This window comes from Saimiri boliviensis, chromosome 6 (assembly GCF_048565385.1).
Source record: "Saimiri boliviensis isolate mSaiBol1 chromosome 6, mSaiBol1.pri, whole genome shotgun sequence".
NCBI lineage: Eukaryota > Metazoa > Chordata > Mammalia > Primates > Cebidae > Saimiri > Saimiri boliviensis.
In genome coordinates, this window is record NC_133454.1 from 81,040,237 (window position 1) to 81,062,033 (window position 21,797).

Consider the following 21,797-nt stretch of genomic DNA (forward strand, 5'->3'; position numbering starts at 1 on the left):
GAACCTAAATCTCTAGATTTAACTACCAATTTAGAAGAAATATACAGGACAGAAGGGCCCGTTAAATGACATCAGGGGAATGTAATCAAGAAAATATAGATTATGAGAGGCTCTACAGGAAAAATGGCCTGATCTCTTCAAAATAAATTAACAAGAGGGGGAACAAAAAGAGATGGAGAGAAAAATATTCAGTAGATTATAGAGACTTGAAAAACATATTAACAAGCGGAATCTTCATTCAAACAAACAAATTGTAAAACAAAACGAAAAATTATGAGAGAATTAGAAAAATTTGTATACTGGAATATTTGATGGTTTTACAGTATAATTTTCAACTCTTTTAGGACTGAAAAGAGTATTGTGGTCATTGTTCTTTCAAAGTCCTTAATTATTTTGGATGTATACTGAAATATTTTTCATGAAATGATATGATGATGTCTGGGATTTGCTTCAAAATAACTAGAGTTAGGAGGGGTATTAGGCAGAGGTAAAGATAAAACCAAATTGGCCATAAGTTAACAATGTTGAAACAACGTGACAACTGCAATGGGATTTATTTTACTATTCTCTCTGTTTTTGTATATATTTGATATTGTTCATAATAAATATTTCTCTCTCTCTTTTTTTATTTTTGGTTCTTCTAAAAAAAAAAAAAAAGAAAGAAACCAGGATACATGTGCAGAGAGCATGCAGGTTTGTCACATAAGTATACGTGTGCCATGGTCGTTTGCTGCACCTATTGACCTGTTCTCTAAGTTCCTTCCCCTCAAGCCCCACCCCCCAACAGGCCCTGGTGTGTGTTGTTCCCCACTCTGTGTCCATGCATTCTTAATGTTCAACTTCCACTTATGAGTGAGAACATGCAGTGTTTGGTTTTCTGTTTCTGTATTAGTTTGCTGAGGATGATGGCTTCCAGCTTCATCCACGTCCCTGCAAAGGACGTGGTCTCATTCCTTGGCTGCATCGTATTCACAGTGTATATGTACAACATTTTAAAAATCCAGTCTATCATTGATGGGCATCTGGGTTGGTTCCATGTCTTTGCTATTGTGAATAGTGCTGCCATAAACATACAAGTGCTGTGTCTTTATAAGAGAATGATTTCTATTCCTTTGAGTATATACCAACTAATTGGATTGCTGGGTCAAATGGTATTTCTGGTTCTATATCTTCGATGAATCACCATACTATCTTCCACAATGGTTGAACTAATTTACATTCCCAGTGTATAAGCATTCCTATTTCTCCACAGCCTCATGAGCATCTATTGTTTCCTGACTTTTTAATAATCACCATTCTGACTGGCATGAGATGGTATCTCATTGTGGTTTTGATTTGCATTTCAATAAAGAGTTTGTTCAAGTCTCTTTTATGATAAAGTATGTGGAATATGAAGAACAATACCTACATAGTATATTACTTGTTTTAGAGGACAGACAAAACCAGTTTCAAACTCCATTTCCCATAAGAGAAACCATGTCATGTGTATTTCTTGGATTTCAGTTTCTGCAGAAACTGAAAAGAGCCAAATATGACTTGTCACTGTACCCTGGAAGCAAAGGTATGTACATAAACCTAGATTTAGCTAATTGTGTGCTCTCACTCAGGACTTCCAATCTTTGTGAATGTCACCAAAACCCAAACAACAGCATCTAGTATCTGGTGGTAGGACCATCCAGTCATCTAGTCACACAGTATTATCCCAAATACATGATTATGACCATGTGGCTGTGGCTGCAGGTTCAGCCTCCCTTGCTTTTGCTTGTTTTCTGAATCTGCTTCTTTGAAAAAGAAATTAAATGTTTGATACTCATGTCCTTCCAATAAATTTCCTTTCTCTTTAAGTTAGGTTGAGTCAGTTTTCTTAGCTTACAACACAGATTTCTGGGTGTCATTTGAATAAAAATTAAACAGGACTGTAATACATACTAATTAATGTGTACTTTAAAAAGTAAAGCACTATATAAAATGTGTGGTAGTATTTTTATGCACATATGTATCTAGATGTATAATAAATATGATACGCTTCTATAGAGAACTTTATGAAGTACTTAATTTCTTCCTGTTATCTTTATTGTGAAGAATAATGATCATAATAATGAGATAATAAAGCATAAGAATGAATTAATTTTGGGCCAACATAAACATTTTTAATCATATAACACTATTAGGATAATAATCTCTGGCTTGCCTACAGCATTTGATTGCTGTGTACAATAAATAGGATAACTGTAGGGAAAGAATTTTGAAAATATAGATGGAAGGTACTGCCATTGTTATTTAGCCGATATAGAAGCAAGCAGACAAACCCAGTGAAGGGGCTAAGGGCTTTTTTGTTTGTTTTGAGACAGAGTCTCACTGTGTCGCCCAGGCTGGAGGGCAGTGGCTTGATCTCGGCTCACTAAAACTTACACCTCCCGGGTTCAAGCTATTCTGACTCGGCCTCCTAAGTAGCTGGGATTATTACAGGCGCATGCCACCACACCTGGCTAATTTTTGTATTTTTAGTAGAGACGGAGTTTCACCATGTTGGTCAGACTGGTCTTGAACTCCTGACCTCGTCATCCACCCACCTCAGCCACCCAAAGTGCTGGCATTACAGGTGTGAGCCACTACGCCCAGCCGGGGATGTTTGATATCTGGTGACTTTGCAATTTTTGAAGTATACGCCTTCTATTTTGTCCACGCCTTCTTTGCCTATTTCATCCCTCATGCCCTTTGGAATAGCCATTGGCATTTTGTCAGGGCATGTATAGGTATTAGGTTCTCCAAGATTAAGAAAGAAAACCTAAAAAAGGGGATGAAAACTGGTAGACTAGGACAACAGAAAGACTTCGTGAGTTTAGAATAAAGTCACTGTCCAAGGTACTGAGAAATCTCAGATGCATATTTCTGCTTTATTAAGCTATTACATAAGGCTAGCCAGATAAGGAAACCTTCAATGATTCCCTGGTGCTTCCAAGGCCCAGAGTGGAGCCAGTCACCTGCACTTTCTCTTGTCCTAGTTGTTGCTCAGCTACATAGGGAGAGGGGCAGAATCACTCACAGTGAGGGATTCTACGCCCAGTCAGATCTTGTGATGAGGGTTAGAAGAAGCAGTTAAAAGGGACAAGCTGGCTCTAGGGAATGAAGAATAAAAACAACCGTCTAGTCTTAGGAGCAGATAGTAAAAGGTCATCCTGGAAAATGAAACATCTGTTTAAGTGTCATTATAATAACAGATCATATTCTAAAGAGGCAAATGATTATGAATATCCCAAGACAGATTCTAAAACGTCAATAAGAAACCCCAAGGGGGTAAAACATAAGATATTAAGAGAAGAAGTCAGTGACTTGCAGATGTGTTCAAGTGAGTGTCTTTCCAACAGCAAGTTCTTTCTGGGAGACTCTCTTCTCTCTAATACGTTTCTAACAACTCAATCCAGTCAGGAGTCATCCACAGCTGGAGCAAGGATGGAGAGAAGAGGGGTCTTTTCTCAGGTTGCCTGCTCTGGACACCACAGGTGGGGCACTGGCTGTGGTTGTAGTGGCATTCTTCCCCACCACCCCCTACTTTTTTGGTTTCCGTTCCAGAAAGATGAAGACAGCAAATATTAATATTAAAGAATGGAATTGAACTTAAAGCATAATAAATAGGTCAGGTTTTCTAATCAATTTCCCCTTGTCCATTCCATACAACTGAGAAGTTGCCTATTTCAGTATCAGAAGTTTAACAAGTTTTGCATTTTCCATAGAAATCTTTACTTACGTGTATGTATTTTTTGTCTTATTGAATATGTATGCAGAATACAATGGAGACCTTTTTGATGACTCAGGACTGTTATTAAGATCATTAACAACGGCTATACTGTGTTGTGCTGTAAACCTAGGATCTGCTTAGCTCTAGAAGAAAAAGATGCAGGCTGCTATGCTGCTGGACAACTGCTACCTATTCCATACTCTTTAGGTTCAAATAATTTGTCTAAGTTTGAAATACTTCTGTTCCTTGAAAGTTTGGCAGCGTTTGATGATAAAACCAGTACATCCTACTTTTTATTTGTGAGAACATTTTAAAATACTGATGTAATTGTTTTAATGGTTATAGGACAATTTTGTTTTTTAAAACTTTCTGTCTCAGTTTATGGAAACCATGTTTTTCTATAAATTTGTGCTTTTAAGTTTTCAAATTTTGTCATAAACTTGTTCATAATATACTCTTACCTTTTGAGCATATATTGTCTGCAGAAATGTCCCCTTTTCCATTCCCAATGTTGCTTATTTGTTCTTTCTTGATACAGGTTTGTCAATTTGATTTGTATTTTCAAAGAACCAAGCTTTGGCTTTATTAGTCTGTTTCATTAATTTCTGTTCTTTATTATTGTCATCTACCATTTTTATTCTGATATTTTTCTAATGGTTTATATTGTATACATAGCTCATTAAATTTTAAATTTTCTTTTTGCATAAGTGATGCTATATAATTTCTCTTAAGTGTCATTTTAGCTATATTTCACATACTGTAATATGTAGTATATTTATCACTCAGTTCAAAATATTTTCAAATGTTTAGTATAATTTCTTACTTGACCTATAAATTATTTAGAAGTGTGTTTCACAACATCTAAAAATATGACTCTTATCTATAATTTTTGGTTGTGAATTTCTAAATTAATTCAGAACAAGTTTTATATGATGCTAATCCCTTAAATTCGTTGACTCCTGCTTTATACATCAGTGTGTGGTCAACTTTCATAAACATTCCATGAATTCTTGGGAAAGAATGTGTGTTTAGCAGTTGTTAGATGCAGTGTTCTATACGTGCCCATTAGCTTCAAACTGTTAATTGTGTTGGTCTATCAACTACTTGGGAAAACTTATTAAAATTCTTGACTATGTTAGTGGAGCTGTTAATGTATCCTTGTAATTCTGTCAATTTTTCCTTATATAAATTATGGTCATGCACTTAGGTGAATAAAAGTTTGTAACTGTTATATATTCTTAATGAATTGTACATTTAACATTTTGTAGAAATATTCTTTACTTATACTAAAGCATATTGTAACAATCTTTCTTTTCTTTCTTTCTTTCTTTTTTTTTTTTTTTTTTTTGAGACGGAGTTTCGCTCTTGTTACCCAGGCTGGAGTGCAATGGCACGATCTCGGCTCACCGCAACCTCCGTCTCCTGGGTTCAGGCAATTCTCCTGCCTCAGCCTCCTGAGTAGCTGGGATTACAGGCACACACCACTATGCCCAGCTGATTTTTTTGTATTTTTAGTAGAGACAGGGTTTCACCTTGTTGACCAGGATGGTCTCGATCTCTTGACCTCGTGATCCACCCGCCTCGGCCTCCCAAAGTGCTGGGATTACAGTCTTTCTTTTCTAATGTTAACATAACTACTGCAAGTTTCTTTTGATTGGAATCTGCCTGTTATGACTTTTCAATCCTTTAAGATTTCAACATTTCTGAATTATGTTTCAGGCATAGTTCTTATAAGTAGCTATTAAAAAGATAAATATACTCTAAAATTACTTGTCTTCTACTTTGTACATGTAATTGTACCACATTTACTGACATATTTGGGGGTTTTCTTTTTCTTTTCTTTTTTTTTTTTTTCTTTTTGAGATGAAGCTTCACTCTTGTTGCCCAGGCTGGAGTGCAATGGCGCCATCTCAGCTCACTGCAAGTACTGTCTCATGGGTTTAAGTGATTTCCTGCCTCAGCTTCCTGAGTAGCTGGGATTACAGGCATGCAGCAACACCCCCAGCTAGTTTTTGTATTTTTAGTAGAGACAGGGTTTCTCCATGTCGGTCAGGCTGATTTTGAACTCCCAACCTCAGGTGATCCAGCCGCCTTGGCCTCCCAAGGTGCTGGGATTACAGTGAGCCAATGCGCCCAGCCCCTATTTGGGTTTTGTTTTAATCATCCTATTGTATGTTTCTTCTTTGCGTGGTCTTTATTTCTACTTCCCTCTTGCATAATACTTTAACACTCTATTTTTTTTTCCCCTCTACTACTTTGGAAGTTTTACTTTCTATATTTATGAGTTTCATGACTTCCCTGGAAATTCTAACATATTTACTTAAGTTACCAAAATTTAAAGTTAAACAATATCCTTTCTGTCCTCATTAACAATGTAGGCATTTTAGAACATCTTGATTCCATCACTCCTTCCCAACTTATATGCTACTGTCATCATACATTATTGTTTTAATAACTCTACAAGATACTACTCTTGTATTATTTATTGTCAATATTTCTTTATATGTACTTGCATATTTACCACTTTTTGAGGTTATTCAGCTTCTTTTGTCTCAGACTTCCTTCTGGGATCTTTTTTTCTTAAGCCTGAAGTGTATAATTCATAATTTATTTTAGTGAGTATTTGTTAATGGCAAATGCTATCAGTTTTTGTGTATCTGAAGATGACTTTATTTTATCCTAGTTTTTGAATGATGTTTTTATTGGGCATACACTTACAGGTTGACAATTATTTTCTCTCAGTATATTGAAGACATTATATCATAGTCTTCTGAGTTTCATTGTTACAGTTGAAAGGTCGGCTGTTATTCTAATTATTATTGACTTTCAGGTCATCTATCTTTTCTCTCTGACTGCTGTAAGATCTTTTGTCTTTGATATTTTGTAATTCCTGTATGTTATATCTAAATGAGGATATCTTTATATTTACCTTGCTTTGGACGGGATGACTTCTTAAGTCTGAACATTGGTGTCTTTTATCAGTTTGGGAAAGTTTTAAGCCATCATTTATTTAAATATGTTTTTTGCCTAACCCTCCATACCGTTTTCTCAGTATGAAATAGAAATCTTCACTGGAAAAAAAATGATCATCTCCATTTGGAGTTTTAAGATATTACATCCACAATCTCAATTCTACATGTCTTTCAGTATTTTTTCACAATTTTTTCTGGGTCCTTTGGGCTGATTTTGAATAATTTCTTTATATCTGTTTTCCGGTTTCTTAATTTTATTCCTTAACAGTGTTCATGTAGCTATTCTGCCCACTCATTGAGCTTTTAATTGCCATTTTTACATTTTTCATCTTTGAAATTCCATTTTTATCCTACTATGACTGATTATTTTTATAGTATCTTGCTTCTTATTCATATTTTCAATCTCTTCTTTTATTTTTCTAAATGTATAAATAACCTACTTTATATTTTGTGTCTGATAGATTCAACAGTTGAAGACTTCGTAGATCTGATTTGGCCATCCACGGATTTTGCTGGTGTTTGCTCTTGTTACTTTCTTTTTCCCTTGTCTGTTTTGCGATTTTTTAAAAACTGTGAATTCATATTCCTTGAAACTCTCCCTGTGGGAATTTTGTGGCCTGGGTTAAAAAGCTCTTTCTCCAGAGAGGATTTCTATTTTATATGAGAAAACAGGCCTTTGGAGTCCCAGCTTTATGAGAAGTAAGGCAAGACTTAGGCTTTCTGTTCTGTATTCTATGAAGCTGAGAAAACATAAACTTAAATGTCACCATGTTCTCCAAATGGAATAGCCTCAACTTTTCTTCAGGTTCCTACTTCAGCTTCCTGTTGTGGTCCCTATGTTGGTTTCCTGGGGCTTTTATAACAAGGTATCACAATCTGGATCACCTGAAACAGCATAAATCTATTCTCTCAGAGTTCTGGAGGCCAGAACTCTGAAATCAACATATTGACTGGGCTGTGTTCCCTCCAGACACTTAAGGGAAGGCTCCTTTTTTGCCTGTTCCAGCTTTCGATAGCCCCAGGTGTTCCTGAGCTTTTGCCATCATAACTCCAATCTCTACCTCCACCCTCACATGGCCATCTTTCCTTTATGTCTGTCTGTGACCAAATTTTTCTGTTCTTATAAGGATATCAGTCATGTTGGATTAGGGCCCACCCTAATCCATTACAACTTTATCTTAACTTTGGCTTCATCTGCAAGGACCCCATTTCCAAATGAGATCACATTCACAGGAGGTTAGGACATATTGGGGTGGGGGGCACTCAGTTCAAACCATGACAGTCTCTAACAATTCCAATCCCTTGCCAGCCCTTAAATGTTTTCTTACACATTCTAGCACTTTTACAATTATCATTTATATAATCTTTCTGTTTTCCATGCAATGTCAGCTCTTATTTCTCTCTCATTTCATTGTGCTTGGCCACAGCAGCTCCTTCCTTTTTCTTATTGTGCTGCAGACTTACAAATGAGGAAAGAAAAAAAAAAACAGAATACAAAATAAGAGTAAGGCTTTAAATAGGTACTCAGTCAACATAATTGTGAATAAAGTAGAAGAAAATTACTGCATAGATGTTGCAATGTCTTTTTTGGGACGGTGTGCAAAGTACTTTTATCCCTAGATCACTGTGTCTGTCTAGTCCTCAAGTCATAAAGATCTGGGGTGTAATCCTTTTTCTACCTCTTACGAGGTACATGACCTTGAGAATATATGTAAGCTCCTAATTTCACAGTATCATCTGGAAAAAAAACCACTATTACAGTAATAGTCTTTTTAGGGTGTTTTGTGGATGGATGACATAAGTGTCAGTATAACCCATGCACAAAGCAGACATTTAGTAACTGTGCAAACAACTCTCTTTCTGTGTTCCAAATAGGTAAGGATTTTGAATAATTGGCTTCTGCTCAAGCAAAGGGTAAAAAGTGATGCCTTTTATGTTTATATACAATCCTATGGTAGAATTAGGGCAGGCATGCTACTTTATAGATGAAGAAACTGAACCATTGAGAAGTTAACTCATAAAACATGGAAGAAAGACAAATACTAATAACCATACAAAAGGAGAAAATCTGTTTTGGCGATGATCAGTGGTTCTGTAACCCTTGAAGGGGGAACTGGAATTCAAATGAACTCATCCCTCCTGTTTGTACTCAGTGTTGTCAGCTAACAGCTTGTCGGGTCTCTGCTTTAAATGACACCCGTTATTCAACTCCAACGACACTTCCTCTCTGTCAACTGAGAGGGAAGACATGGAGTGAAAAAAAACCCAGATAACATTGTGAACTGTATTTTAAACTCTGTACACGAAACCACCCAGAGACATTTTAACTTGCATTTGAGAGCCTCACCCAGGCCCGCACTCCAGAATAGCTTTATAACTCTGTAATCTAAGGAAGGAAAAGCCAGAAATCTCCACTCTGTGATTGACACACACACAGGTTGGAAGCAGAGTTCACAAATCTAATTCCTTTCTCCATTCCTGCACATTTTTACCCAGAGAACACAAGTGAATGGAGGCGGTCCAACCCACTCAGAAAATTCCTTACAGCAGCTCCTCATGAAAAATATTATGTTTGGGGTGAGCATTTATCCAGGAGCAGTGCTGAAATGAGATGGTGAGGACACAAATGGGTAATAAACGGCCGATGTAGAGAGCTGCAGAAACCAGGGTGATTACGTAGGGGCTGTCCTCTATGAATATATTAGCTCCCCAATAAGCCCATGCATTTTGACTGCTTCCAAAGCAATTTCTCAGGGTTTCAGTGAATACAGGTGTCTGGAAGTGTTTTCTAAGCTCAGCTTCAGACAGGCTGTTCATATCGCCAGTCTTCAAAGCCCTAGTATTAAGTCTGGGTGATGAGTCGGGCCCCACACAGTGCCTGTCAGGTCAGTGCAGACATTGTGAGATGTTCATTGCGAGCGCCCACTCTCCCCCTCAGGTGAGGGGCAAGGGCCATCCAGGGCCAGTTGCCTGCCTGGTGGGGTGGGAGGTTGAAGGAGGTTAGAGGTGAGAGGAGGGTGCATCCACGCTGCAATCCTTCAGTGGGAATTAGAATCAAGATTTGGAGACCGCTGATGCAGACACTAAGGCCAGGTGCCAGAGTAGAGCCTGTAGGTGGAATCAGCCAGATGAGGTCTGCACAGGTGTGTGAACAGGCTGGCGTGCGGTGCAGTATCTCAGATGAGCCCTATGGATGCCAGTAGGCACAGGGTTCTCACCAGCATCAGCAAGCCTGCAGCATGTGGGGGTGGCTGGCTGCTGAGAGTTCCCCATGGAGAAGACAGCCGGGGGAGGACACCTTGCAGCTCCAATGCTGGGTTAGCCAGGGACACTCCCTGGTCATAGAGGTGGGCAGGCTTCCTTCTAGGACAAGATCTCTCATTGTATCCATCATCACATTCCTGCCTAACTCCAGGGGACCGAACAGGAACCTCAGATAGGAGAGAGCGCTTTAAATAGGTTTGTGTTTTCACAAGCCAAGGGGAAAGAGCCAGGAAGCCTAGGAAATGTTCCCGGAAGATGAGAAAAATCAAAGAGCCTCTTGGGATCCACACCATGAGTTGATTGCTGGAAAAAACCCTGTACGTTGGGGCAGGAGAATGGTGTGAGGCAGGAACGGGCTGCGGGTCTGGCTAGAGTCTGTGGTGGGAAAGCAGCCTGCAGTGAGCCTGGCTGCATCTTGCTGTTTACACACCCTTGTAAAGATGTACATGTCTTGCTGTTTACATTTCCCTGGGCTCTCTCTTAACAAAATCTTTGGGAATGTTCTATGGGCCACTGTGGGGAAGACAGAGTGTCAGAGTGAGAAATCCCAAGGGGAACTGACTCAGGGTCACTCCTGTCCAGCCACCCTGGATGCCTGCTACTGCTTCCTGGAGCACGCCTTTGCTCACTCTGATGGACCTCAGTTTGATTTTAAAAGACGCTATTCCCTTGAGTTGGGAGCTTAACTCTCCTATGCTCCCACACCCAGCCAAGCAGCTTCTGAAGTTCTCTTCTCCCTGAAAAGTCAAGAGGCTCCACCCTGTGTCTTTCCAGTCCCAATCACACACATGCGGACCAGGGTTCAGGACCGGACATTCAGAATCAGTTTGTTACTTTCAACCTTAAGCCCCGTTTCTCTACCCCTAGACTCATTCACCCTGGTGGGAGCTGAGCCAAGCCCTTCAAGTGAGAAGCCCCACTCACCCTGATCCCAAGCTCCACATTCTCGCCCCCGTAGACTTCCATGCCTTCGTCCAGCAGGCCGATCTCCTGGAAGTACTGCCGGTCCACAATGAAGCAGCCAATGAGGGCAGGGCTCCTGCAGGGGAAGGGAAGGACCGGTGGTGAGCAGAGAGGCTGTCTGGTGAGGCTGTCCCAGGAGTAAGAGCAGTAGGGCCTGCCTATCAGGAGGATCTGGTTCTCTTCCTTCCTTTGCTGCCAGAGCCAGTGTGAGTCTTGCTCTTGGAGTGGCCCCTGGGTCTGGCCTTACCCAACCACTCCAGAAAGGCTGTTTCATCAGGGCAGTGGCCAGACAGCTGCCGTCTTGGGATAGGCTGTTACCGGAGTGGTGCTTGTGTGTGTGGTAGCCCTGAGAAGTGGTGCTCAGCCTGCCAGTCTAGACTGACTGTATCTCTAGCTGTCCTGACCCTGATCTCTGCACAGCCAGTCTCTGTTCCTACTTGGGAACGCATACCAGCTTTGTCACCCTTCCTCAACTTGGGATCTGTATGTTATCCTTGGTCCACTTAGAAAGATCAGCTGGGACCAGGTTGTAAAAGGCTTTGGGTGGCAGGGTAAAAAAATTGAATTTTATCTGCAGGTAAATAGGTGTCCATGAGGAATTTTAAGCAGGACAGTGGTGTGAGCAGATTCATGTTTTTAAAAAGAATAGTCAGGCAACTGTGGGTGACTGACCAGAGAGGAATGGGTGAGAATTGAGGGGCCCAGTTGGGAAGCGCATTGCTGTATCCAGGTGAGAAATGATGGAGAGCTGAGTCAGAGTACCAGGAACAGAGACGGGAATTGTTTAAAGACAGATTTTGAAGTGAAATCAGCAGAACTTCAAAACAGGTAAACTTTCTCACAAGGGTGAGAAAGGGGGAGGAAGCTGGATGCAGTCTGGCTTTCTGGTTCAGGTGACAGTGGTTTGAGGGCCGCTCATTAATACCACTGGCATAGGAGAAGTTGGCTTCAAAAGAAAGAAGCACTGGTGATGGGAAAACTGATCTTAAGGTACCTGTGTGACACCAGGAGGAGATACCCAACAGGCGGAGCTTAGCTAGATGGCCTGGGTCTGGAATTCAACAGGGGTCTTAGGCTGGAACAACCTGGCAACAGCTATGGGGTCCAGGAGCTAGAAGGCTTTTCCTTCCTTGTGGGCTGTGAGCTGGGGTCTCACCAGCTACACACAGACACCCAGTGCAGTACCTCACAGAGAACGATTCACATGAGGTGTCGGCATGAGAGCGTGGGGCTGCTTCTCTGCTGAGAGCCCTGCTTATGCAGTGACGTTGAATTGCTCTACTGCATATTGCCACCATTTCTAGCCCTTGCCTGGCTGGCAGACTTGGTGGGAGTGGGGAATAAAAGGAGAAATAAAGTGATGAGAAAACTGTCAGTCAATCACATGTAAATGAACCCATCTTTAAAAATGGAAACTCATCAAGGTGGAGAAAAGGCAATTTTGCAGGCCATTTCCCTGGGGAATGCTGATACAGGAGGCTGCTCAGGCAGAGACTGGCATCCTGGAGCCACTGTCTCTCTTCCTTTCAAATCACTGCATTGTATTCCAAATGGCTTCATCCTCATAGACCTGCAGGCATCCTGGGAAGGTTTTTTGTTTTTTTTGAGATGGAGTTTCGCTCTTGTTACCCAGGCTGGAGTGCAATGGCGCGATCTCGGCTCACCGCAACCTCCGCCTCCTGGGTTCAGGCAATTCTCCTGCCTCAGCCTCCTGAGTAGCTGGGATTACAGGCATGCACCACCATGCCCAGCTAATTTTTTGTATTTTTAGTAGAGATGGGGTTTCACCATGTTGACCAGGGCATCCTGGGAAGGTAATCAGCCACTCCTAAAGCAGACTGAGACCCTGCTCTGGTGGAGGTAACTGAAGCCAGGCCTTAGAGGTAATTCCTAGGGAAAAATCCCCCCTTCTGGCTGCATGTCTCTAAGAGAAGTTCCCTGGTTTCTCTGAGCCTAGGATTCCATATCGGTAGCATAGGATCCATTCTAACCTCATGTGAACTAAATTAAAGCACTTGAGAGCCTCTGGGACGTAACTGGCACTCAAAACGTCATTTAAAAAGATGCAGTTGTGCACTGGAGTCTACAGGATCCCCTCTCTAAATGCACGACGATTCAGAAACATCAGGCTAGCAGAGTGAGTTCTTGGCCTTTGCCTCTGCATTCCTAAGTGTTGGACATGACAGGCCACACAGGAAGGAAGGGACCCTCCTCAAACTGCCAGTTCAAGCCAGGGAAGGAACAGAATCTGAAACAGTTACTCTGAGGTGAGCACAGGCCACCTCGTGGTTTATTATTAACTGGCTAGGATATTAAGTGGATTCTATCAGCCTGAAAGGGTTATTGATTTACACCTTGCCTCATTCCTATAAGGATTAGAAATACCTTATGAGAAAATTTAAAATATATAGAAAACCATCAACAGATAAATGTCTGGAAAGACCTAAAGATTGCAACAAATTGGAATGCATGTGCAGAACAAGGTCCCCTCTCAATTGTTTCTTAAAGTCGACATGAAAACTTGCCTTTGAGTTTCCTGTTGGTCAAAGTGGAAATGAACGTACATGGTCTTAGAAACAAAATGTACAGTTCTCATGTGATGATGTCATATTAATTGATGCTCAGGGAAAAGCAAGGTTTTCTTTGACTAGCAGTTAGTTTGAAAGAAATTTCTCATGTGGATTTTCTTGATGGGGTCAGCTGGGGACCTAGTGAACAGCCATTGCAAAGACATCCCTTTGGAACACACTAGAAGATATTGCTCGGCTCTTTTTATGGCTTATACCTTGTGTGGGCAAAGCACTAAAGTATAGCTTGAAAGAAAAGGGAGCTCAGACGGGCAAGACACATTTGTCTAAATCACAGCTTTCTGTGGAGCTGTCTTCATCTGGGAATAAAACCAGAAATGTTCTTCCAAAAGTCTTTCATAAAAGTTATTTCCCTCAACCAAGTTTTTGATAAAAATTGGGTGACAGAAAACTTGCGGTGGTAAAGACATTGTCCGGCAAGGCCCTGGAATGCAGGCTTGCCGATTAAGACTGGGCTGGTACAATGAGAGATGAGCAGAACAGAAACAGTTAATGTCAATGCAGTCTTCTGCAGGAATGCTCATTGCATGGGGGCATATTTCCCCCCGACAGTGTTCATCAGACCTGGGAGCAGAAAACAGCTACACCGGTCCTGAGCTCAGCAGTGGCCATTGAGAGGGCTGAAAACTGGCCACTGAGTCCAGCTGCCCTGGGTGGATCCTGGCTCCACCGCCCGGAGTCTTTGGCAGGACCTTTCTCCCCTCTCCATCTTGCTCTCCTCATCTCGTAAAACAGGAATGAGACACGAGCTGTCGACAGGTTGCAATGATGATCGAATGAGCCCGTGCATGTGAGAGACTCTCTGCATAGCAGACTCTCCGCAAAGGTTTAACCACACAAAATTGTGGCAGGAGCCAAGCAGAGTAGGTAACAGATACCTTCAGGAAAGTGGGGTGCTGTTTTCTCCTATCCTGTTTTAAGTCTGCATATATATTTTTTCTTCCGGCAAGGAGAAATGTGATCTTAAGCAATAATCACTGAGTTTCAATTACATTTTCCACACCTTTTCTCCCTCATGTAATACAAAGCAACACGAGCTTCTAACCTCTTTCGTTCCAAAAACTGTACCCTCGGCCACCTTCTGGTAACTTCTGTTTTGTAACGGGCGGGACTTTAAAGGGAGCATAAAGACACCTACCCTGTCATCAACATGGACAGAAATCAAAACTAGCAGGGACAGCTGCTGGAGACGTCCTGAACCTTAAAAGCAGAGGCTGCACAGGGGAATCATTCCTGTGTCTAGGAAGATGGCTGCAAAGGCAGGAAAGAACTTGGGATCTTTGAAATGCAGTCTGAAGTCACTTCCATCTGAGTCTTACAGAATGACACTCAAATGTTCTCACGGTACACGCTGTCCTGTGGGGTGGGCTCTTGCCTCTCCACCCTCTACCCTCACTGCCGGGGGCTGCTGGCTCACTTTCTGCTTCTGGTCCCTTTGAACCTTCTCTGTGTTCATGAACTTTGCATATAGATGTCCATTCCCCAACCCAGCCATCTCCTGCTTGCCTTCAAAAACAAGTGAAAATGCCACCCTCTGAAGAGCATTTCCCTACTTTCAATCCAGTTTCTACCTGCAGAGTAGAATAATGATTGATTTTGTCTGTCTTCTATCCCATTGATTTTGTCTGTCTTCACCAGAGTCCAGGCATTTGGGAGCGGGAATCAAATCTTGATGTCTCTGGCTCCCCAAGTGGCCGGCGCCCAGCAGGTGTCTCACAGTGATGTGCGGCAATGGGCAACTCTGAGGCTGTGAGTGGACTTTGAGATCCTCAGAGCCTGTGGCAGTGACTGAGGATCAGACCGCAGTTCCTTTCTACCCTGCCCACCCCGTCATCCCCACGATGGGGCTCAAGTTGGAGAATATGGGTTGGGCCAGTAGGGGGTCATGAGCCTGGAGGCCAAAGCAGAGAGATCCGCAGGTAAAGAGACCTGCAGGTAAAGATTTGCCTTACCTGATTGGGGCTGTGGAGTTTTCCAGCTTCCACCAGGCCTTGGGGGGATTTAGGTAGCGGCACCACAGCTCCCAGTCAAAGCCCTGTGCAGCCAGTGGGTACTCTTCTATCTCAAAGTTGTCATATTTGATGTTATCAAAGGATGGCGAGATGATCCGCTTCCGGTTCTCCTTGATGCGGGTGAGTACAGGTTCAGCCCTGGGCGGAGAGGAGACAGCCAGAGAGGGGGTAACTGTTTCCAAGCTGGAAAAATCCAGAGTAGCATCTCCTGAAGGTCCCTCCCCAGCAGAAAGAGGAAGCAACGCCTGGCCATCTCCTCTGATGGAGAGGTGCACTGCCTTCTGGGAAGGAGCCCCTATTCAACTCCCCATCCCCTGAGGACTTCTGGGATGGCAAGAGGCTCCCTAACTCTGTCGCATATCCAGAGCTGAGCTGAGAGATTCTTATTCCAGCCAGCCTTGTGCCTGCTCGCTTTCCCTTTCTCCAGTAGAAAAAAACAATCAAGACTTAAAAAAGAAGAAACAGATCTGAGGTTCCAGAAGCAGCTTTCACCTTGGGCTTTGATTTTGCTAAAATTCTATGTATCGACCTGGAGGAAAAGACAGAAGAGGACAGCAGACACGAGGAGGTGAGAACAAACCTACATCCACAGCCACGAGACGCTGCCTTGGAGTGCCAGCTGTTCCACATCCACCCCAAAAAGGGTTCCCCAACCACCCAAGGAGGGGTGGGGCATTTGGGCTTTCCCAGGGAGCCCCTGTAGGCGCCAGGCAAATAATGTGTTTGCAGACAGGAATGATAAGCTTCTCATTAATAATACATTTGGTATATAATTGTTTATTCAAATCAGCTTGAAATAGTAAGTGTCCCTCTCCTATCCTGGCCATAAATCCAAATAAAATGCCGTTTAAATAGTCACAAATGGCAAGCAGGGACTTCAGCTATAAAAAATGGCTGTGTTGCAGCCTTAATTTGGGTGTGTTATGGCAGCATCCAGCCCAGGCTGTGTGTGTGCCCAGCTGCTCCTTCCTGCTGAAGTGCCCTCCTCTCCCACTCCCGGGAGGCAGAGGCTGGCACTGTGGAACATGGGCAGGAAAGCAGACCCCAGTGACAAAAGGCATATTGATCAAAGGGTGGTCACCTACTTGCCCCAGCCACTCATGGTCACTGGCCCAGGCAAAGTTACACACAGCAGGTGACACTGTGCCCTCCAGCCCTGCAGGGAGGTCTGCAGCTGCCACTCTATTCCTGGCTGGCTGCAGCCACTGGGGCCTTCTGGTGGGTTCTTTGCCCCCCAGCATCTGAGCAGCTCTGATCAGAGAAAGAAAGATGTTCTTAGGCAGTTTCACCATGGGGCGAATCTGAGTGCTACCTCTGGTCTGGCAGTGGAAAAGCCCAGCGCACCTGTGACAACAGTGAGCAACCTTCGCCCACCTTTGCCCACTTGGTGTTGGCCTTGGCTGTGAGGCTGGGCTTCTGCCTCGTGTCTGGCCAGCTCTCCTCTCCTGAGTGTTGAAATCCTGTCCTTAGCCAGGAACTCTCTGCTTTGTCCTTAGCAAGTACCCTTCTCCCGATCACCCTGCCAGCCAGAGTCACATGTGATGTCACCAGCCCATTAGGTACAGTGTGCTGACCCATTGACCCCTGGCTACCCCCTCCCCTCTACCACACCCTGAACCCTAAAGGTCCAGCCCTGCTGCCTGGCTCACTCACACCCCCACATCTCACCCATTCCCAGGATTATCTCCTTTTCCTTAGGCTCTGACTAAGGTCCCAGCATGCTTTGCACTATTGGAGCCGAAGCCCCAGATCCCACCGGAACTCCTCCTCCTCTCCCAAGAGGCACTTACCAGCCTACATTGAACTCCACGTGGGCATCAAAGAGTGCCACCACAGGGGCAGTGGCTGCCCTCCAGCCGCTGACCCTGGAGCGGATGAGGCCTTCCTGCTTGCTGTGGCGCACGACTTTGATGAAGCCTGGCTTCTGGCTGTTCACCTTGTCCACATATTCTATCAGCTTCTCCTTCAGTTCCTCTGTCAGGAGAAAATGTAGCTTAGCATGGGAGGGAGGTCAGGAGGCAGAAGGGGCCATCCAAACAGTCACTCTTTCAGGGTAACCTGACCCCAGAGAAAGGCTGGGGTGCCCGTTCCCCTTCCTGGGTCTTCTTCAGTGTTTCCCGCAGTGGCCAGCATGGCTCAGTTTTGAAGGGAAAAATGGAAGAGAAAACGATATTTCCTGAGGCTCAGCAACGGACAGGGTCATATACGCTGCACCCATGGTCTATTTAATCTTCACAACAAGCCAGTGGGGAAACAGTAACTCAAAAGAGCTTATCAAATTCTCCAGCATCATGCAGCGTGTGAGTGGCACAGTCCACTTTCAGACCAGGTCTAGTCCTTGAAAAGCCATCATCAGCGCAGCCACCTCCTTCCTAATGATCTCCATCTCCATCGGTCCTCCCACAACCCACAGGGGAAGCTCCGTCTGCTAAGACCCCAGCCCAGGATCCACTCTCTGCCTGGATCTCCATCTATCCAGGAAGCGGATGGCCAGCAGCTGTGCCCACGTGAGCAGCTGGCGCTGGTTTGCCGCCTATGATCCTGGACCTGGCTAAGCATTTGATGCCTCTGCTTTATAACTGTAAATGAAACAGAAACAGACCTCAGCAGCAGCCCCCTGACCCCTCAGCAAGAGAAGGTCCAGCCACTGTATTCACTATGTTCTCCTCAGCAGTTAAGGCAAGAGCCTGTGACAGCCCTCAGAGTTGGTTGGACAGGATTCTAAAGTTCCTTTTGAACCAAGTGTCCATCTCAAGGTGTGAAGCCCCTCTGTCTGCCCTGATGAGTGATCATCCAGCCCCTGCAGTGAAAGGGAATTCTGTGCAATCCATTCCTTAGAGGGCCTCTTCAACCATTAGGTGTTCTTCCTTCTTCTGACCTCCAAGTGCCAGGGTCCCTCAACTTTCCACTCATGACTCCAATGGGACCTATTCTGGAGTCATAGAAGACAGATCAAATCCCCCCTTAAGTCTTTGATAAGGACTTCTCTAAGTTAAGTATCTTCAATTGCTCCTTGTGTTTCCTCATATCTCATGTTTTCAAATTCTCCAATCACGTTGAGCTTCTCTCTAATTAAGTTAGTTTTTCTTGAACCCTTTATATCGTGCAGAAGTTGGCCTAATACTTCTAAAGTAAACTGGGCTATACAGAATAGAAGAAACAAATCACCTCCCTTAATCTAGATCTATGCTCCTATTAATATAATCTAAAATCACAACTTTGATTACTTTGATCTCAGATTAAGCTCACTGGTAACATATACTTACAAATTATTTTTACATGGTGCTACTAAGTCAGGCCTCCTCCATCCCAGCTCTGGGGATGCGGGCACATGTGCAGGTTCTTGGGTGTGTGTGCACATATGGGTGCCTGCCTTGAGTCAAAACAAAGAATCTTATGTTTACTTTTATTTAGTCAATCTTTCTAAAGATTTCCATTATTTCTTTGGATGTCAAAATGTTTTTGTCCCCTGATTTTTATTACCCAATGTCTTTCTTATCCAGCCCTTCCAAGTTTCCAGCTTCTGCAAAAGTGGTGAGCATATGGCCTTTCTTGCTGTTCAAGTGATCCTTTTTAAAAGTGTGGCCCCTGTCCTAAGCTAGGCCTGTTGGGGGCTGTCAATATCCTCATTCCAACCTGGAGAAAACTCAGCTGATTTCTGGGCTGCCACTACCATGCTGTAGATCTCACTGCAGCCCATATGAAAATGACCTCAAGATCTCCGACTGCTGCAGCTGACTGGGGAAGAACGCTGTCTCTCAGATGGCAGGACGCTGGCCACGGAGCAGCATAACTCAGTGTGTCTCACACTTACAAGGCCTTCAAGCACCGTTGCCAGGAGGCTTCTTAAAACATTTACTGTTTTATCATTTCCAAGGTCCATTTCTCATATATCCTTTTTGAAAAATTTAAATAGAGCTCATAAAGCCTGATATTTGGGCTTTTGATGGTGGCAGTTAAGTGCTGAGTGCACAGAACTTGGAGTGAGAACTGGGCTAGTACCAAAAGGCCTGATATAAATCCCCGCCCCCAACCCCATGTCAGGAATACCTGTCCCCTTCTCTCCCTCCTCAATCCTCGGTAAGACTCCTGCCAACTGACTCCTGCTAATATCTACTGTGACTAAGGTATTCATGGGAGGAGGCTAAGGATGACTGCTACCAAATGGTCCCCCATGAATTTCACCTCTCCGAATTCAAATCCTTGTGTGGCCGCCTCACACACTGAGTCTGGGCTTGACACAACAGGACACAGCAGGAGGGACCCTGTGCATGTTCCAGGCCTTCTGCTTTTGCTTTCTTGCTTCCCTAACAAAGGAAGTCTCAGCCAGCCTCATCCCCAGCCCAGGAGACCCCAGTCACTTAGGCTGCCCCACAAAGGCCCCAGACAGGTGAGTGAGGCCCTCATGCATCCTTCAGCCCCAGTCAGGCCAACAGCTGATTGCAAATGACAGGGGGAGCCATTGTGTAGTGCAGAGACAGGCTGCCCAGTGATCCCAGTCTTTATTGCAGGATTCTAGGCCAATGGATTGTTGCCGTTTCACACCATAACTTCTGGAATGGTCTGTTACGCACAATGGCTATAAAAAACACTGTCTATTGTTCTGGTCTGATGCTGGGGTTAAAACAAGATCGTGAACTCCTGATGCACAGCAAATGCAGTCAGAGGAAGAATGAGCTTGAAGGGTGGCAGCAAGAGATGGAAAGCTTTGCTTCCTGTGGGACCTGCTTGCCCCTTTGTACCTCTGCGCTCTGTTAACACTGAGCTAGAGTGAATGTTTCTGGTGGACCAGAAAGCAAAAACTTCCATCCCCAGTCAGCTGCATCCCAAACATGTGCTGCTGATTAGAAGAGGGAATTCTCTCTGCCCCAACCAAACAACTGCTGTCCAAAAAAGAAAATAAAGAAGAAAAAAAATGCCTTAAAATACCCTAGATGATACTGGCTCTGTCTTTGCTAAATACCTTTACTTAATTAGGCTTCCATGTTTTCTTTCCATCTTTGTTAAGTGACAAAGCAAAAAAAGAACTATCTCAAAAGCACTTCTGCATTGGCTGAAAACCTGTTTTCCCAGACACTGTCTATTGTATATTATATATATTGACTATTAACTATTTTACATACACAGAAACACACACACATGCACGTTCACACATGAAATCTCTTAAAACTTAGCTCAAAAAGTGTGCTTTCGGAGCTGAACTTGTGTTCTTCCTTACAGCTAAACACAAGTACCCTGTCCATCATATTTGGCTTTTTGCTAAGGCTGTCAGGAAGCTCAGAGACAAATATAATAACTAATCACAAAGGTTTTATCAGAATTTTTGCTGCCCTATCTTTGCTGAATCTTTGATTTTCTGGTTCAAATTTAAGGCTGATTGACTTTTACCTTTTATTCCCTATGCAAGCTATCTTTAATTATTTTTTGAAATTTTTATAACTGACATTTAATAAAGTATCTTGGTGGGTTAGGACAGGAGTATAATTGTGGAAGGGAAAGGGAAGGTTATATTTCGTGCTTGTTTTAATGTGTTGGGGAAAGAGGAGGCAGGGAGCCTGCTTGCTGTGACTGCCAGATCTAGAGTCAATGTGGAGCTGTCGATGGCCTGTGTTGACAGAGAAATACAATTTGCACCCTGCATGGGGCCAGGTGTCATCCCGCTTATGTTGCTATCTCAGCCCTCTCCTACTGTCCACAAATCCCTGATCTGCTGACATCGGAGGGACCTCTGCAAACCAACACTCCCAGAAGCAGTGATGAAACACCACTCACCTCCTGGGAGGTCGCAGGCCACACTCCACATCCCCACAGGGAGCCTCTTCTCAGGGCCTGCTCAGGGCAGGCTGCTTGCCAGCTCCCACTTCTTCAGACTTAGATGCCAAGAAAATATGTGGGATTCACCAGCCTGGTCAAACAGAGCCCCTCTCCCCTTCCACTGCTCCTGTAAAAAGTGTTTAGCTCCACAAGGTCAGCCCCAAAGAAACAGAATGCAGGCTGAGCAGGAAGGGGCTGTTAATCTGATTTAAGCACTTAATAGGACACTCTGATCTCATGCATAAAGGAAACTAAAGGATCCAAAAGTTGATGCCTAATGGAGCTTTGCTCTTTGGAGAGGTACACTGGCATTTTATAAAACTGCTTTTCTAGGCTTGCTGTGGAGAACCGGGCAGAGCTCCTCATCTCTCCCTCCAGGTTCAGATGACCATTTCCCACATCTTCTCTAGGTTTTGGGGACATAGAAATGAAGGGGGAATTCACC

General features: G+C 43.6%; 1 protein-coding gene across 2 annotated transcripts in view; it reads right to left on the reverse strand.

Annotated features, from left to right (window-relative positions):
* Positions 1–21,797, reverse strand: part of GALNT18 (polypeptide N-acetylgalactosaminyltransferase 18) — a 367,520-nt gene that overhangs the window by 104,819 nt on the left and 240,904 nt on the right. For both annotated transcript variants that reach the window (XM_039471355.2, XM_074401094.1), the window contains exons 4-6: positions 17,329–17,512; positions 15,479–15,676; positions 10,900–11,014 (exon numbers count right to left, since the gene is read on the reverse strand). In XM_039471355.2, the coding sequence (XP_039327289.1) occupies positions 10,900–11,014; positions 15,479–15,676; positions 17,329–17,512 (497 nt within the window). The remainder of the gene's footprint in view (positions 1–10,899; positions 11,015–15,478; positions 15,677–17,328; positions 17,513–21,797) is intronic.